The sequence below is a fragment of the Salvelinus namaycush genome, chromosome 19 (assembly GCF_016432855.1).
Source record: "Salvelinus namaycush isolate Seneca chromosome 19, SaNama_1.0, whole genome shotgun sequence".
Taxonomy (NCBI): Eukaryota; Metazoa; Chordata; class Actinopteri; order Salmoniformes; family Salmonidae; genus Salvelinus; species Salvelinus namaycush.
The window spans coordinates 38868800-38888626 of record NC_052325.1 but is presented as its reverse complement, the minus strand read 5'-3'; the positions used below and the strand labels follow the sequence as shown (position 1 = coordinate 38888626).

Here is a 19827-nt window from a genome sequence, read left to right as displayed (position 1 = left end):
GTCTTAGGAAAGAAACAACGCAACAAAAGTTAGACAGGGTGCTCTAGGAAGTAGAGCAAAACTAGAGTGCCTCAAGTCCACCTGTACTTTCTTTTCAAATGCTGGCTACAGGTTTGAACATTACACATTCATCCTAAAACAGATCCTCTCCTCCAATCATTACCCTGTAATGCCTTCTTACCTCTTGGCCTCAGTGTTGAATTCTCCCCTCTTAAATACCTGCCATCTCCACTGCGTTCAAAGACAGACTCCGCTATGCTATGACTGTTGGAGCAGAGGAGACCGGGCCTACCTTAATGCCCCGCCCAGGCTGTGACATCAGAAAATCTGTAGTCTCCTGTACTTTAAATCCCTTCACACAGTGGGCCCCCTCAGTCAGTCGGTCGTAGAAATCTCTTAAGCCTGGTATATATCGGTGGAGCTTCAGTTCAGTGAGTGAGTGAACTCCCCCACCGTCAGTAATAAGCAAAGGGATAAATCAGCTTTACTTTACCTCCCTGCACACTGCGCTAGAGCCGTGAACCTGTGGGCAGGGCGGTGAAACAACACAGCCCTGCTATCCATCACATTCACAGCGAGTTTATCAACTTCCTCTCATATCCTCCAGTCCAAACCACACTGTGTCCGCTAGCTATCTGTCCGCCTTCTTGAGCCTGGCTACAATAGCATGCCTGGGACGCTTTTCCAACACTTAATTCAATCAGGTGTTACTTTGTATGTGTTTGCTATTCATTATCCCAAACACAGACCACCACCACACCCTGCTTCTTCGAGGTGATTCACTCTGAAATCACATCAACAACTCTGTGTGGATCTTACTCCCATGAACAAGCCTGCCAACGAATGAGATTACACGCCTGCTCAGATGATTCTAGGGTGCTCTAGTTGCTGAGACGAGGGTTTGGAACAGATTCCCTGTAAGCTAATCTTATAAATCACTTCTGGATGATTGCTTTCTGATGACTTCTGATAAACATATCCTTATAGACGACAACAGACTTTGCCTCAAGCCTCTGATTTGTATTGATTTGCATAGTGCTGTTGAGATTGACATGATTAAATCAGCCTAATCTAAGATAACGTACCTACAGTAGCGGCATTACCTTAGTATTATACATCTGATGAATCCACAAGTCTCCATTCGAATACACTTTATTGTTTTCAAAGTCTGATCAACATTTCTTTAAATGTCTGGTTTTGGTTAAAATCGGTTTCACTGTGAAATAGTAAAATAGCATTAGAGAAGTCAATCGTAAAACAGAAAAGATGAGGTTGTTGCAGTGTGCATGGGAAGCTAGGTCAAATGATGTGATCTAAGTGAAGTTGTTCATTACAGTAGTGGTTACTACAGATGTCGGATCTTAATTTGACCCATTTCGTCGCAGTAGGAAAATAATCCTACAGCAGGAGGATTTGAATATCTAAAGAAATATTTAGAAATTCCAGCCAGGGGGCACCTCGAAGCGGTGTTTGTATACAATGCAGTACCGTAGCTACCTACATTGTATCTTAGACTGCAGGTCCACTAGGCCGCCAGTTCAAGTAGCCTTCTGTATGTAGTCTACGTGCAGGCTTCACAAGAAAAGCGCTGTATTCTTATGTGGATTATAATAAATGTACTTATTTGTAGGGGGTATATGTATTTTTTGTTAAGAGAAAATCTGTTTTTTTTAGATCAATTATTTTTATGTGTTCAAGGCAAGAAGTAGGCAGAATAAATGATGTGTACTCACACATATGCCAGAGTCGGCATGGGTTCCAATCTCAGCTCAATGAAATCGTCTTTGAATAAGCTTAAATGCATAACACATCTTGATAGCTTTATGAAATTAAATATTAAAGCGACACAATACAGGATGACTTCAAATGCCGGCATCAAACTGAAAAGTACAGTAGGCCTACGCTACTGTATTCAGTGCATAACAGCTAAGCAATGGAAATCTCACCTATGTAAGGGCCATCCACTCCCAAGACCATAACAACAAAGTATTCAGACCCCTTCCCTTTTTCCACTTTGTTATGAAACAGCCATATTTTTGTAAATGTATAAAAATAAACAAATACCTTTACATAAATATTCAGACCCTTTGCTATGAGACTCGAAATTGAGCTCAGGTACATCCCGTTTCCATTGATCATCCTTGAGATGTTTCTACAACATGATTGGAGTCCACTGGTGGTAAATTCAATTGACATGATTTGAAAAGGCACAAACCTGTCAATATAAAAATATCCCATAGTTGACAGTGCATGTCAGAGCAAAAATCAAGCCATGAGGTTGAATAAATTGTCCATAGAGCTCCGGGACAGGATTGTGTCAATGCACAGATCTGGGAAAGAGTACCAAAACATTTCTGCTGCATTGAAGGTCCCCAAGAACACAGTGGCCTCCATCATTCTTAAATGGAAGAAGTTTGGAACCACCAAGACTCTTCCTAGAGCTGGCCACCCGGCCAAACTGAGCAATCGGGGGAGAAGAGCCTTGGTCAGGGAGGTGACCAAGAACCCGATGGTCACTCTGACAGAGCTCCAGAGTTCCTATGTGGAGATGGGGGAACCTTCCAGAAGGACAAAGATCTCTGCAACACTCCACCAATCAGGGCTTTATTGTAAAGTGGCCAGACGGAAGCCACTCCTCAGAATAAGGCACATGACAGCCCATTTGGAGTTTGCCAAAAGGCACCTAAAGGACTCTCAGATCATGAGAAACAAGATTCCCTGGTCTGATGAAACCAAGATTGAACTCTTTGGCCTGAATGCCAAGCGTTATGTCTGGAGGAAACTTGGCACCATCCCTACAGTGAAGCATGGTGGTGGCAGCATAATGTTGTGGGGATGTTTTTCAGCACCAGGAACTGGGAGAATAGTCAGGATCGAGGGAAAGATGAACACAGCAAAGTACAGAGAGATCCTTGATGAAAACCTGCTCCAGAGCGCTCACGACCTCATACTGGGGCGAAGGTTCACCTTCCAACAGGACAACGACCCTAAGCACACAGCTAAGACAAAGCAGGAGTGGTTTCGGGACAAGTCTCAATGTCCTTGTGTGGCCCGGACTTGAACCCGATCAAACATCTCTGGAGACACCTGACAACAGCTGTGCAGCGACGCTCCCCGTTCAACCTGACAGAGCTTGAGAGGACCTGCAGAGAAGAATGAGAGGAACTCCAAATACAGATGTTCCAAGCTTGTAGCTTGTAACTTATTATAGGGTGTCCAATCAAAACCGCATCTTTTGACCAATGGGTAAAAATGTTCAATTGTGTAGATAATCCTCTAAGAAAACAAATGGTCTAAACCTCATGTCTCTATCATAATCCGTTAAAAAACAAGCGTCTCTGTGAAATGTTAACAGATCAATGAGCGTACACCAAGCCCTTTCTTTTCAAAGCTTTTTACATTTCATTCAGCTCGTGTTATGTTAATTTTGCAACCCGAGGAAACAACTTTGAAGAAGGCGACCACAAAATGTAAAATCCTCAAAAGTTGTTACGAGAAACCTGCACCGCTTTGTCAACACAGCTAGGTGCTTATTGTCGGATGTATTAGGTAACAAAATGCAACTTTTTGGACATACTGTTAATGATATGTTTGAGACAGACCCCACCGACCGATTCAGAACATAAATAATCAGAATTGTCTTGGAAAAATGTATTTCATAACATAAGGAAGTGAAACGTCATCACCAAAGCGTGTTTTCACCCACTCTGGGCAGAGTGGATGGACACCCTACTTATTACTATCCCCAGCAGCTTACCAAGGCCGATTTAGTAGCCTCCTGCTTTCCAATGCTTTACTCACACAGCTACTCAGCACATAATAGATGTTGGACTATTCAACAGGTATATGAGGAAAGGTAATACTAGGCAAGCTAAACTCAGAAGAATAGATGAAGATTTACAGCACCAATATGCAGGTTGGTGTTAGATGTTCCTCTATAAAAAAAGAAGAAGAAAAAAAATCTATCTATATCAACATTTTTCAGTTCCATACTACTTGATAATGTCAGGAATGGCATGCAGGTTGAAACTTGACCTGAAACTCTAACCGAAAAGCAGGGCTCAGAGATGCTGCCGTTTACCGTCTATTACACAGTACTTAAAGTAGTTTGAACTGTCCTGTGCTGTATTTTGTTTGCTAAATCACAGTGGTTGTAAATGGAACAATCTACGCAAGAGGTCACCGTCTGCCCATTGAATATGCGACAAAAAAGCAGGAAGCTACAGTTTGACCTTGGGTAGTAAGCGTACAATGGACTCAACTAAATTTCCTACATCTTACAATGAGATCAACATAAGGTTCAACTACGTCAAAGTCTTCTCCTGCACCCTCTGCCCTACTATGTACTATAGATGTCCCATTCCCTGGTTCTTTCACTTAAAATAACAGAACTAGGTGCTTGATACAGTACAATGATCAAGTGTCACACAGTTCATGCTCCAAGTGTAACAAACAGAGGAATTTCTACTGAAACACATGATCTTAGTATACTTCCTCTGTACATACTCTTTTGCCTTTAGAGTTTGTCCTTCATTTAACAGAAAAGCCATATCAGACGATAAGGGACAACTTGTGGTTGGAGGCATTAGTCGGTGGGAATCGGAGCGACAGGAGATGGGGGTTGGGTTGCAGAGAAGGGAAATCCCTGTGGAAAGACAAAACACAGGACCAGGGACACAGCTGGTAATTTGGTAAGAGGTTGCTCACAGTAAACACAATCTGTTTAGAGAAGGTCTGGAAAGGCCATTACTCCAGGAGCTGTGTGGGGCGGATGGCAGGAGATTAAAAAAAAGAAACTATGAGAACTCCCCACTTCCTATGTGTATACCTTATTATTTTAGGCAAAACAACAACAAAAAATCCCATAACATGGTAACATGGGACCGTATGCAGGCTTCAAACTTGCTTGGAACATTTCACACCCTTATTTAGACAACTGATAAGTATCCAGGGGGCATTAATAACTTCAGAGTGGCTTAGCATTAATATACAGTATGTTATAACCTTCTGTTATGAATCGCCTTATTTCACTTCAGTAACATTGGGGAAATCCCAAATGGCACCCTATTCCCCTATATAGTGCACTACTGGTCAAAAAGTAGTGTACTATATAAGGAACGGCTGGGTGCCATTTAAGACTATAGTACATTATATCCTTCTTAATACCACTGGGACTCCAGTTGGTAGTAAGTTAGGCAGTCAGGCAGTCAGGCAGTCAGGCAGTCAGGCAGTCAGGCAGTCTGTCAATCAAAGAGATTCCAGATCATTCTGGGTGATCCTTGAATTCCATGTCCATGACACTACACAACGCAAGTCACAGAAGAGATCAACCTTGTCTGACCTGTTCTCTCCCCACACCTTATTTCAGAGGTCAAATATGCTTCTACCAGAACTTTCTCAGTATAGGCAAGTAACTTGGCCAAGTAAAGACAGGGTGAACATCTGCCAAGCATTAAGATAAGAAAACAACAAGTAATATGTTCCTGTCCAAGTGTATGTTGAAATCCGTTGCTTTTGGAGTGATAAGAGCTGAAATTAGGAGCAGTTAGCGCCTGGAACTATTTACAGTGCATTCAGAAATTATTTCAGACGCCTTCCCTTTTTCCACATTTTGTTACGTTACAGCCTTACACGGAACCCAAACCGGCTGCGCGCGTGCACTATCGTGCGCTATCGTGCATAAATGTATTTTGCCCCCGCTACACCAAACGAGATCACGACACGCAGGTTAAAATATCAAAACAAACTCTGAACCAATTACATTAATTTGGGACCAGGTCGAAAAGCATTAAACATGTATGGCAATTTAGCTAGTTAGCTTGCACTTGCTAGCTAACGTTAATTAGCTAGCCAAATCGTTTCTAGGTATCGCTCCTCCTTCCAGGCTTTTTCATCTTTGAACTTATATGGTGATTGGTATCTAACTTACACTTTTACCATGACGACCGGCAAAACATTTTGTCTTTCAATCGCCCACGTCGGTATAACCAATGAGGAGATGGCACGTGGGTACTTGCTTCTATAAACCAATGAGGAGATGGGAGAGGCAGGACTTGCAGCGTGATCTGCGTCAGAAATAGGAATGACTTCTACTTTAGCCTTTGGCAACGCAGACGCTCGTTGGTGTGCGCGAGCAGTGTGGATGCAATAATTGAATAAAATGGACTTCTAAATTTATTTTGCGACGCTTGCGCACGCGACGTGTCCGGTCTGGTCAGCATGTTATTCTAAAATGGATTTTTTAAAATTCTAATCCTCATCCATCTACAGAAAACACCCCATATTGTCAAAGTGAAAACAAGTTTAGAAATCTTTACAAGTTAAAAAAAAATAATAATAATTTGAAATACCTTATTTACATAAGTATTCAGGCCCTGTAAAATGGCTCCGGAAGAAATGGCAGCAGTTTTATGGGCGCCCAAACAATTGTGCTATTATGTGTTTTTTTCACGTTATTTGTAACTTATTTTGTACATAATGTTTCTGCTACCGTATCTTATGGCAAAAAAGAGCTTCTGGATATCAGGACAGAGACCTCCTCGGATTAGAGATTTTTTCTACAACAAGGACGACGCACAAGACATTCTCCAAACACCCCACAGGGCCGACATCCCCGTTATTTGCAAGAGGAAGCGACGCAGGTACAGAGGACAAAGATGCCTGGTCAGGACCCGGAGAAGGCGACTGGGAAAGCTGCCGTTACCGTCAATACTACTCGCCAACATGCAATCATTGGACAATAAATTAGACGAGGTACGATCACGAATATCCTACCAACGGGACATCAAAAACTTTCTATCCTATGTTTCACGGAATCGTGGCTGAATGACGACATGGATATTCAGCTAGCGGGATATACGCTGCACCGGCAAGATAGAACAGCACACTCCAGTAAAACGAGGGGGGGGGGGGGGGCGGTCTGTGCATACAGCTGGTGCACGAAATCTAAGGAAGTCTCTAGATTTTGCTCACCTGAAGTAGAGTATATTGTGATAAATTGCAGGCCACACTACTTGCCTAGAGAGTTTTCAGCTATACTTTTCGTGGCTGTTTATTTACCACCACAGACAGATGTTGGCACTAAGACCGCACTCAGTCAGCTGTATAAGCAAATACGCAAAGAGGAAACCACTCACCCAGAGGCGGCACTCCTAGTGGCCAGAGACTTTAATGCAGGGAAACTTAAATCAGTTCTACCAAATTTCTATCAACATGTTAAATGTGCAACCAGACGGAAAAAAATTCTAGATCACCTGTACTCCACACACAGAGATGCGTACAAAGCTCTCCCTCGCCCTCCATTTGGTAAATCCGACCACAACTCTATCCTCCTGATTCCTGCTTACAAGCAAAAATTAAAGCAGGAAGCACCAGTGACTCGGTCTATAAAAAAGTGGTCAGATGAAGCAGATGCTAAACTACAGGACTGTTTTGCTATCACAGACTGGAACATGTTCCGGGATTCTTACGATGGCATTGAGGAGTACACTACATCAGACACTGGCTTTATCAATAAGTGCATCGAGGACGTCCCCCCCACAGTGACTGTACGTACATACCCCAACCAGAAGCCATGGATTACAGGCAACATTCGCACCGAGCTAAAGGGTAGAGCTGCCGCTTTCAAGGTGCGGGACTCTAACCCGGAAGCTTACAAGAAATCCTGCTATGCCCTGCGATGAACCATCAAACAGGCAAAGCGCCAAAACAGGGCTAAGATTGAGTCATACTACACCGGCTCCGACGCTCGTCTTATGTGGCAGGGCTTGCAAACTATTACAGACTACAAAGGGAAGAACAGACACGAACTGCCCAGTGACACGAGCCTACCAGACGAGCTAAATCACTTCTATGTTCGCTTCGAGGCAAGCAACACTGGGGCATGCATGAGAGCATCAGCTGTTCGGGACGACTGTGTGATCATGCTCTCCGTAGCCGACGTGAGTAAGACCTTTAAACAGGTCAACATACACAAGGCTGCGGGGCCAGACTGATTACCAGGAAGTGTGCTCCGGGCATGTGCTGACCAACTGGCAGGTGTCTTCACTGACATTTTCAACATGTCCCTGATTGAGTCTGTAATACCAACATGTTTCAAGCAGACCACCATAGTCCCTGTGTCCAAGAATGACTACCGACCCGTAGCACTCACGTCCGTAGCCATGAAGTGCTTTGAAAGGTTGGTAATGGCTCACATCAACACCATTATCCCAGAAACCCTAGACCCACTCCAATTTGCATACCGCCCAAACAGATCCACAGATGATGCAATCTCTATTGCACTCCACACTACCCTTTCCCACCTGGACAAAATTAACACTTACGTGAGAATGCTATTCATTGACTACAGCTCAGCGTTCAACACCATAGTACCCTCAAAGCTCATCACTAAGCTAAGGAACCTGGGACTAAACACCTCCCTCTGCAACTGGATCCTGGACTTCCTGATGGGCCGCCCACAGGTGGTGAGGGTAGGTAGCAACACATCTGCCACGCTGATCCTCAACACTGGAGCTCCCCAGGGGTGCATGCTCAGTCCCCTCCTGTACTCCCTGTTCACCCACGACTGCATGGCCAGGCACGACTCTAACACCATCATTAAGTTTGCAGACGACACAACAGTGTTAGGCGTGATCACCGACAACGACGAGACAGCCTATAGGGAGGAGGTCAGAGACCTGGTCGGGTGGTGCCAGAATAACAACCTATCCCTTAACGTAACCAAGACGAAGGAGATGATTGTGGACTACAGGAAAAGGAGCACCGAGGAGCACCATTCTCATCGACGGGGCTGTAGTGGAGCAGGTTGAGTGCTTCAAGTTCCTTGGTGTCCACATCAACAACAAACTAGAATGGTCCAAACACACCAAGACAGTCATGAAGAGGGCACGGCAAAGCCTATTCCCCCTCAGGAAACTAAAAAGATTTGGCATGGGTCCTGAGATCCTCAAAAGGTTCTACTGCAACATCGAGAGCGTCCTGACTGCTTGCATCACTGCCTGGTACGGCAATTGCTCGGCGTCTGACCGCAAGGCACTACAGAGTGTAGTGCGTACGGCCCAGTACATCCCTGGGGCTAAGCTGCCTGCCATCAAGGAACTTTACACCAGGCGGTGTCAGAGGAAGGCCCTAAAAATTGTCAAAGACCCCAACCACCCCAGTCATAGACTGTTCTCTCTACTACCGCATGGCAAGCGGTACCGGAGTGCCAAGTCTAGGACAAAGGCTTCTCAACAGTTTTTACCCCCAAGCCATAAGACTCCTGAACAGGTAATCAAATGGCTACCCGGACTATTTGCATTGTGTGCCCCCCCCCAAACCCCCTTTTTACATTGCTGCTACTCTCTGTTTATCATATATGCATAGTCACTTTAACTATACATTCATGTACATACTACCTGAATTGGGCTGACCAACCAGTGCTCCCGCACATTGGCTAACCGGGCTATCTGCATTGTGTCCCGCCACCCACCACCCCCTCCTTTACGCTACTGCTACTCTCTGTTCATCATATATGCATAGTCACTTTAACCATATCTACATGTACATACTACCTCAATCAGCCTGACTAACCGGTGTCTGTATGTAGCCTCGCTACTTTTATAGCCTCGCTACTGTATATAGCCTGTCTTTTTACTGTTGTTTTATTTCTTTACTTACCTATTGTTCACCTAACACCTTTTTTGCACTATTGGTTAGAGCCTATAAGTAAGCATTTCACTAAGTATTCTGTTGTATTGGACCTGTTGTATTCGGCGCACGTGACAAATAAACTTTGATTTGATTTGCTATGAGACTCGAAATTGAGCTCAGGTGCATCCTGTTTCCATTGATCATCCCTGAGATGTTTCTACAACTTAATTGGAGTCCACCTGAAGTAAACTCAATTGATGGGACATGATTTGGAAAGGCACACACCTGCCTGTATAAAGGTCCCACAGTTGACAGTGCATGTCAGAGCTAAAGGGTATCAAAAATGTCTGCAGCATTGAAGGTTCCCAAGAACATAGTGGCCTCCATCATTCTTAAAATGGAAGAATTTTGGAACCACCAACACTCTTCCTAGAGCTGGCCGCCCGGCCAAACTGAGCAATCGGGGGAGAAGGGTCAGAGAGGTGACCAAGAACCCGATAGTCACTCCGGAGAACTTTCCAGAAGTACAACCATCTCTGCAGCACTCCACCAATCAGGACGTTATGGTAGAGTGGCCAGACGGAAGCCACTCCTCAGTAAAAGGCATATGACAGTCTGCTTGGAGTTTGCCAAAAGGCTCCTGAAATACTAAGACCATGAGAAACAAGATTCTCTGGTCTGATGAAACCAAGATTGAACTCTTTGGTCTGAATGCCAAGCGTCACGTCTGGAGGAAACTTGACACCATCCCTACAATAAAGCATGGTGGTGGCAGAATCATACTGTGGGGATGTTTTTCAGCGCTAGGGACTGGGAGAATGGTCAGGATCGAGGGAAAGATGAACGGCGAAAAGTACAGAGAGATCCTTGATGAAAACCTGTTCCAGAGCAGGTTCACCTTCTAACAAGACAATGACTAAGCATATACAGCCAAGACAAAGCAGGGGTGGCTTCGGCACAAGTCTCTGAATGTCCTTGAGTGGCCCAGCCAGAGCCTCGACTTGAACCTGATCAAACATCTCTGGAGAGAACTGAAAATAGCTGTGCAGCAACACTCCCCATCCAACCTGACAGAGCTTGAGAGAAACTGCCAAAATACAGGTGTGCCAAGCTTTTAGGGTCATATACAAGAAGACTCGAAAGGTTCTGAATAATTATGTAAATGTGATGTTTTGTTTTTTAATAATACACTTGCAAAAAAATCTTAAAACCTGTTTTGGTTTTTTCATTATGGGGTATTGTGCGTAGATAAGGGGAAAAACACAATTTTAAATCAATTTTAGAATAAGGATTTAATGTTACAATGTGGGAAAAGTCAAGAGGTCTGAATACATTCTGAATGCACTGTAAACCCATCAAATACACATAAGCTTCAGCTGCCTAAACTCCTAGAAAAAAAAGTGCCATCTAGAACCTAAAAAGGGTTTTTTCGCCTGTCCCCATAGGAGACCCCTTTTTTGTTCCTGGTATAACCTTTTGGGGTTCCATTTAGGACCATTTTCATAGAGGGTTCTACATGGAACCCAAGAGTTCTTCCTGGAACCAAAAACGGTTTTATCTGGACCCAAAAAGGGGTCTCCTATGGGGATAGTCAAACTCTTTTGGAACCCTTTTTTCTAAGAGTGTATGTAAAATGTGTACGCTACTGAAAAAGAGGAACAAGTTTGTCCTTTCTGTGAGGTCAACATTTACATAAAAATGCAGAAGAGAGCGCTTTTCCCCTTGAGTCATAATTATAATATATAATCACACTGCATTCATTCTTTTATGAGACAATGCTGCATTGTTTATACAGGAGTGTTTATCAAAGAAGCATTAGCCTGTTGCTTTGCGGTCTCCCCTGATGCTCATCACATGCACTGGAGCTTTACAAAATGTCAAAGGGCCAAGAGCTTTATATGGGAACGTTAACTACGATCTTGCTTTGTGATTACAGTTTTCCATGTAAAAGACACAGAGGGATTCCAAAAATAAAAAATAAATGATACATGGGCCACAGTGCCATACACTAGCATTCATTATGAAAGATACATATTTCTCACATTTGTGACCATTAGGTTAATGGCTGCGAAATGTCTGCTTCTGTGACATATTCAATATACTGAATGAACAACTGGTAAATGATAATGTGCGCAAGAATAGCGCCATCTAGAGATTTGCTTCACATACTTTTATTCAGCCCTGTCCTTCTATTTTTCTCTGACCTTTTTAACACAAAAGGCTCTGTTATGAAGGTGGATGGTAGGTGGCTTCCAACTGTTATGTGTTGGAAGAGTACACAACAGAAACAAAACACGGGCCAAGACTTCATACACAGTATTGACTATTTGTATTCTCCAGGCACTATGACGCCATTTGCACAGAGTTATTGCGTGGGATCTGTGTTGAATGCGTGCTCTCTCTAGTATCAAAAACGAGCACATAAATTCCTGGAATAGCCAAGCCTACCAATTCATTTGGCGAAATTTGAACATATAGTTGACTGATTTTGTATACTAACCCAGTACAACTCCAGTAATAAGCCCTCATTGGTATTTACGGTCAGTGCATTGGCTTCAACTGCACAACAAAGACGACCCATTATTCCCTGTTCTCTGGATGATGGCCACTGTCTGTTTTAGCCCTCTGAGGCATAAAGCATCCCATCCACAAGACATAAAAGCCTCTGTATTCCCAAGACCTGACGGGCTTAGCAAACACAAGCTTGTCGTAAGGTCTCAATTCCTTTTTTTGTTAGAATACGTTTTTCATTTTCCTACTGGCCAAATTCAGTGATTTCGCCTCTCCTTTACATTTAATGCCGTTGCTATGAGTGGTGTGGGTGGCCGTTGGAATGCCACTGACCTCTTCACAGAAACTACAAACAACAAGGCCTGTGTGATATCTTTATCTACTCTATTGAGTCTTTCAAACAGTATTGTAAATAATGTGATAAACAACATTGTACAAATGTATAGGCCTAAATCATAATCGCACAAATGCTGTATCAAAACGCAGTATGTACTATTCTGTATTGAAAAGTTATTTAGAAACGTGTTCATTTTCATATAAGTTCATCGCATTTAGTGAGGGAATGACACATGCTGTCCTCTATTGGCTTTCAGAGTTTTTTGACAGTGTTTTGTGTTTAATTTGTAACCTACAGTAGTTCCTGGCCCAATTGGAGACTCTTTTCCTGGCTGAACAGAGAGGCTTTTATCCCTCAGGAAAGTTTCAAGGGGAAAATGTTGCAAATGCTAGAACTCTGAGGGTTTTTGTCTATGCTATCATAACCTTCCATTAGTATCTTTATTCCCCTTTAACTGCATCCAGTGAAGATCTCATTTGCCAGGGTCTAGACTTATAACACTTCTGTTTGTAGAGGCTCAACTATTTGCACGTTTCTGTTTTAGGTCTTCTTCTGTTCGGAGTTGAAACTTTGCAGGAGTATCAAAGGATTGGGTCTCTGCAAATATTTGGACAATTATTAAGCTCACAGTTGTACTAATCAAAGTAGTTTGAAATAGCAAACTTGGATTTGAAATTGCAGTATTAGTTTCACAAGTTCCTCTCCTCACAGGGAACACTTTAGCCTCAAAGACCTATAACTTCTACCATGGAAAACATGGGTGTGCAGTAGCTCGTTATAAGGGCGTACTGCTGCCAGTATGCTAAATTCTGGCGGTATAACACAAAATATGGTTATAGGGCAGTAACTTTGACCCCAATGATTTCAGCTTGCAGCTATATTTTCCTAATATTTATCATCTGTTGTAGAATTCAGCCCATCCCTCTCGACATAGCCTTCAACCACTTTGAATAGTGCTACTGTGAGCTTAATTAATTGTCCAAATATTTGCAGAGACCCAATCCATTTATACTCCTGCAAAGTTTCAACTCAGAACAGAAGTAGACCTAAAACAGAAACGTCCAAATAGTTAAGCCTCTACAATGTGTGACAGTGATCTCATTTGCCAGGGTCTAGACGTATGATATCTTCACTAGATGCAGTTAAATGGGAATAAAGCTGCTGAATTCAAATGCAGCTGTGCCCTTGGACTCCTAAAGTGTCTGGAAACAGCTGCGGGGATTCACAATACCTTCACCAATTCCACACTCGGCTCCACTCCGAGGGAAGCCTGCAATGTGAGATCATGGTAAAAAGGTGTCTCTCATTATCTGCAAAGGCTTCACATAGCTGGGAGGATAGGGAGAGGAATGTCACCAATAAAACACTCAACTGTCATGGAGGAAAATCTATAAACCATCCATCCTCCTTCTGCACTCCTTTCCTGTACAGATGTAGGATCTTTGCTACAGCAGTTTGCTACAACAGGAAAATAATCCTGCAGCAACAGGAAGTGTGAATTACTATGTGCATTATAACTAATGGACATTTTTGTAGGGGCTGATACATTTTTCAAAAGGAAAACTCAACTCTGAAATGTCCAAATGGAAATTAAAACATCAGAAGCGTTTTTACAATACAAGTTTGACATTTCCTGCATTTCAGGAAAGTTCTCCTGCAACAGGGTGATACAAATCAAGATCCTACATTTGTATAGGCCTGTATAGCCTTCAGAAAGTATTCACATCCCAAGACTTTCTCCACATTTTGTTGTGTTACAAAGTGGGATTAAAATGGATTTGTCATTTTTTGTCAACAATCTGCACAAAATACTATTTCATGTCAAAGTGGAAGAAATGTTTTATTTACTTTTGTAATTAATGGAGAGAAAAAAAACACTAATATATCTTGATTAGATAACTATTCAACCCCCTGGGTCAATACATGTTAGAATCACCTTTGGCAGCGATTACAGTTGTGTCTTTCTGGATAAGTCTAAGAGCTTTACACACCTGGATTGTACAATATTTGTACAATACAATAAATATATATTTGTTTTAATTGTCATGCTCTGTCACATTGGTTGTTGATCATCGCTTGACAGTCATTTTTAAGTCTTGCCATAGATTTTTATACCGATTTAAGTCAAAACTATAACTAGGATCCTCAAGAACCTTCAATTTTGTCTTGGTTAGCAACTCCAGTGCATATTTGGCCTTGTGTTTAAGGTTATTGTCCTGCTGAAAGGTGAATTTGTCTTGCAGTGTCTGGTGGAAAGCAGAGTGAACCAGGTTTTCCTCTAGGATTTTGCCTGTGCTTAGCTCTATTCCATTTATTTTTATCCTAAAAAAGACTCCTTAGTCCTTGTTGATGACAGGCATACATATAACAGTAGGCAGCCAACACTGTTCCTGAAAATATGAAGAGTGGTACTCAGTGAGGTGTTGTTTCAGATTTGCCCCAAACATAATGCTTTGTATTCAGGACAAAAAGTTAATTTCTTTGCCACATTTTTCGAAGTATTCATTTGGTGCCTTATTGTCAACAGCATGCATGTTCTGGAATATTTGTATTTTGTACAGCCTTAATCCTTTTCACTCTGTCATTTAAGTTAGTATTGTGGATTAACTACAACGCTGTCGATCCATCCTCAGTTTTCTCCTATCACAACCACTCAACTCTGTTTTAAAATCACCATTGGCCTCCAGGTGAAATCCCTGAGCGTTTTCCTTCCGCTACGGCAACTGATTTAGGAAGGGCGCCTGTATCTTCGTAGTGACTAGGTGTATTGATACACCATCCAAAGTGTAAAATTAATAACCGCACCATGCTCAAAGGGATATTAAGTGTCTGCTTTCTTTTACCCATCTGCCAATAGGTGCCCTTCATAACAAACCATAGGAAAACCTCCGTGGTCTTTGTGGTTGAATCTCTGCTTGAAATTCACTGCTCGACTGAGGGACCTTACAGATAATTGTATGTGTGGGGTACAGAGATGGAGTAGTCATCTCTGTACCCCACTCTATGTGCAATAAACACTATTATTGCAAATAGAGTGAGTCCATGCAACTTACGTGATTTGTTAAGCACATTTTTACTCCTGAACATATTTAGACTTGTCATAACAAAAGGGTTGAATACTTATCGACTCAAGACATTTTAGGTTTTCATTTTTAATCAATTTGTAAACATTTCTAAAACATAATTCCGCTGACATTTTGGGGTATCAGTGACACAATATCTCAAATGAATCAATGAATTTAATTGAATTCGGGCTGTAACACAACAAAATCTGGAAAAAGTCAAGGGGTATGACTACTTTCTGAAGGCACTGTATGTGCAGCTCTACTCAGAAATGCAAAGTTGCCAAGCGAAGAATTTCAAAATGAGACCAGATGTCATTGCAAACAGATGCTGCTGTGACAAAATGATACTGTCTTTTAGCAGACATTAAGTTACTTTTCCAACGGCCAAAGCAGAACTAGACATACAATTATTTAGTTGAGGCTAATTTGGAAAATCCTCAAGTAAATATCACTGTGTTCATAGAGCTATGCATGTTTGTGTGTACTACAAACTGCCACCCTTGGACAAGGGCATGTGTTTTGAAAGGGTCTGTAGCAGGATAACAAATGTAGCATGGCCACATGATGTCTCCACAAGTCATTGCACTTGAAAAGCGGGGTGGATTTTCAGAAGCAGTTGTGGCTCAAAGTATGAGAAGCCATAAATAAACCCGGCACACATGTATCCCCCCCCCCCCCCCCCCCAACAACAGCTCATGGAGAGCGGCTTTCATTTCCAAATAACAGACAAACCACAGACTGAATTGGGTAGTCTGCTACTCTAGAAAGCCAGAGAGGGGCTCTGCTACCGAATTACACAATTCTACAACGACATATCAAAAGGGTCATGTTGAAACTACAGCACTTTATCCAATAGATTACTGTGTGGTTATGTGGAGTTCGTGATAAGCACCTATCCCAAAAATACCACTGGTGGTGAAACACAATGATCCGTGAGGAGAGGTCTAAACGTGTCTTTTGCCTAATATTAAATGTCAAATAAATAAGAGTCAACGAGGATCTCTTTAAAAGTGTTATATCTGTGACCGTGTGGAATTTCCCATATATTTGGTTCAAGCCCGGTTGCTTGAAGATTATGTCAGCTGACTGTATTCCAGTTGGTCGGAGGCGTTTGCTCTTAAACTTGGGAGTGAGTTTTCCAAAGTTCTTTGCAAGCTTTTAGAAAGTCACTGCTCACTCCCTTGGCATGCAACACAGGCCTGCAGATTTATTGTGATTTTAATTAGGAATGAGATGCAGAATTTGAGGGTTTAATAACAATTCATGTGAAGTTTCCATTTCTCCACAGTTGTTGAGTTTTCCATATTGAGACTGAAATATGATGATATATCTATGAGATCATCCATCCATACAATTATTGACCAAAATACTTCAGAATATAAATAAATAACCAGACGTTGATTATAATGCACATGAGATGCACACTGGTTTTCCTCCAAAATGCTTCCCATGACCCCAACATGTGGTCAAGGCAATTTCTCAGAACAACTCAGAAGGCAGGAAATGAGTGGAGTTCAAAGGTTACTGAAATGTCTGCAACAACTGTTACTTCAGTTACTGACTACATTTACTCAATATAGCCGATGCACATCTATCCCCTCTAGTTGTGGACTATTAAATTAGTCAAACCCTTTGTCTTAGACATGCAATTATGTCATTTCATTCAATTGCAATTTGCTTGTAACATGTGTCTAGAAAATGTATTGCAACATTGTCTTTGTGTGTGTGTGGGGGGGGGGGGGGGGGTAGATAATGGCATAGAAGGGATGGAATCCCAGTGAAGCTTTGTAAAAGGTTTGAATTGAATAAGGGTTTGGAATGACATAAGACACCATGCATGGACTACAAAAGTCCCATATTTTCCAACTGATGTCATCTCAAGAATTCCACAATAAATGATCTAATATACACGATTTTTAAGTGTCATCGTCAATCTAAGCATTTTAAAACACCTCCAAATAATGGTGACAATTTCTATCCTGAAGTGAACAATAATGTAGTAGACTACAGCTAAGAAAAACTGACAGCTGACAGTTCTCACACAGGAACCCTCTGATCCTAGTACCCATAATGAATCCACATACTGTACCTAGAGCCAGAGAGTCGTCGTCGTCGAGGAGTTCCTTGGGACCCATTTTCTTCCATGTCTAGCTGCATAGGTTTAACTAAATCCCTCGGACTAATGAAAGCAAGCAAAACACACAATTATTCATATTTCATAATAACAACAAAAATGTACAGGTTTACATCTATAGCTGTCCCAAAACCACCGAGTGCCTGCTGCGGATGGGCGAACCCTATTAACAATGAAGTCATAGTTTCTCCGGATAACTTTTGCCAGACTTACAAAGCGGGACAGACATTAAAGTACAATTTCATTATGATCATTCTGTAACTCGACATCTCTTACCATGAATGGCCCTGCCCCTCCGAGCAGCTGTCAACTTTCATCAGTCTTTATTAGGGATTCAAAAAATGACTTATACCGTACAAAATATACCGTAGACTTTTCATTCGTTCAGTGATCCATTAGGCTACTCCGCGTTCTTATGAATTCTGGAACTCCCACTTTTACCTCCAACTCTTGGTTCAAAACAACAGTCACTGCTCTGTTCCAATACGCCGCCAGCACAACCCAGTCTTTCCCGTTTAGCCAGCAGTTAACATATCAAAGTTGTGACACAATGCTACGGATGCCAAGTTCTCCGTCGAATGCAGAGCAACTAAAAAAAATCGGCGTCCAAACGTAAGCTTATGGGTACTGTAGATGCTTTGCACGACGACTCAGTGTGCAAATAGCCTTTCGTGGGGCGTCGAATACCTTACTGCCCTAGTTTTCCTCCCAGCGGTGATTGATTTCATCGCTCCATCCCAGAAGGAATAGGCTACAAAAGTTTCGCTTTTTTATTAATTTAAAGCAGCATTGGAAATATGTACACTAAGTGCTAACTTTAGGAACACCTGCTCTTTCCAAGGAAGACTGACCAGGCGAAAGCTATGATACTTACTGATGTCACTTCAACCAGTGTAGATAAAGTGGAGGGGACAGGTTAAAGAAGGACGTTTAAGCCTTGAAACGAGTGTGTATGTGTGAACGGGAAAGACAAAATATTTAAGTGCATCAATATTAAGAAGGTGTTCTTAATGTTTTGTTCACTAAGTGTATGTGAAACTTTATTGAAGGAGCCAATTGAATTTATTGAAGGAGCCGTATGACTTTCATTAGTATTTTCAACATCTGAAGTGAACAATTCGCGTTTACATTTATACTTTTGAAATAGCCTAAATGTTATAATAGGCCTATTGCAATTTCCTAAATATACCTACTATAAGATAACGTAGGGTAACTAACCACCCGGGGTAATTGCCCCAATAATTCTCACAGAAACCACATGTCACCAGCATTTTTTTTCAACACTTTCTCTGGCTACCAATGCTCTTTCTCAACTAAAAATGGTATCTGTCTCATCAACAAACAAAAAATTGTCACTCTAACAAAACAATTCTGAGTTAAGTTGATCTAATATTTTGTAATTTAGAAAAAGTTATATATACCATTAGGAAAGCCAAAAGATAAACAACCACTTGTTTACAGATACACATTGTAATCCGTTTTTAATAAAGCAGTAACATTTAAGGTGACCCAATGCAAGTCAGTGGTACCTAAATTACCATATTTCAAATCATGCCCAAACCATCTACAAGTAACTTCATTGAGTTACAGTTATTTTTTAGATACATGTTTTTCCCATGTTACCCCAGTACTTGGGGAAAACGCCCCTTTTCTAAAAAAAATACATATTTCATGAAATAACAAAAAAAAATGTAAACTGTAGCTACTTATTTCCATGTATAGTTTTTGCCTAAGCATGACCATCATCCACATACCACATTTTTACCAAACGTAGCTTTATTGTGTCAGAAATTGAACATTGTTCTTAGGTGCGCACTACCAGTGGACAAACACCTATAATCAGGCAAGAGGACTACTGTAGTTAGCCTAGTTTTCAAATTGAGCCTTTTTATGATAGTTGTATTCATGTTATAGCGACATCATGTGGTATGTAAATACATTCAAGGTGGAACTTCACTGTTTCACAATTTGATTTACAAATTGATAAATGCATTGCGTATTGGCACATTATCACACATACATCATAGTCAAATAGTAAATTATGACACACACATTCCTTGCAGAGTTAATAATACATTTGTTTCTGCAGTCTTACATGTTGTACCAGAGTAGGGAAATAAGTTACAACAATTCAAAGGACATCTGAC

At 41.7% G+C, this 19827-nt stretch overlaps 1 protein-coding gene across 2 annotated transcripts in view; it reads right to left on the bottom strand.

Annotated features, from left to right (window-relative positions):
• The window catches only part of LOC120064406 (cordon-bleu protein-like 1), a 34864-nt gene extending 16852 nt beyond the window's left edge, over positions 1-18012 (bottom strand). Inside the window, exons 1-2 of one of the 2 annotated variants that reach the window (XM_039014965.1) lie at positions 17957-18012; positions 17636-17725 (exon numbers count right to left, since the gene is read on the bottom strand). In XM_039014965.1, coding sequence (XP_038870893.1) covers positions 17636-17725; positions 17957-17997 — 131 coding nt within the window. In that variant the 5' untranslated portion in view covers positions 17998-18012. Of the gene's footprint in view, positions 1-181; positions 293-17635; positions 17726-17956 lie in introns of those variants that run through there. The other variant, XM_039014966.1, reaches the window with a different exon arrangement.
• Positions 18013-19827: the final 1815 nt, after the last annotated feature.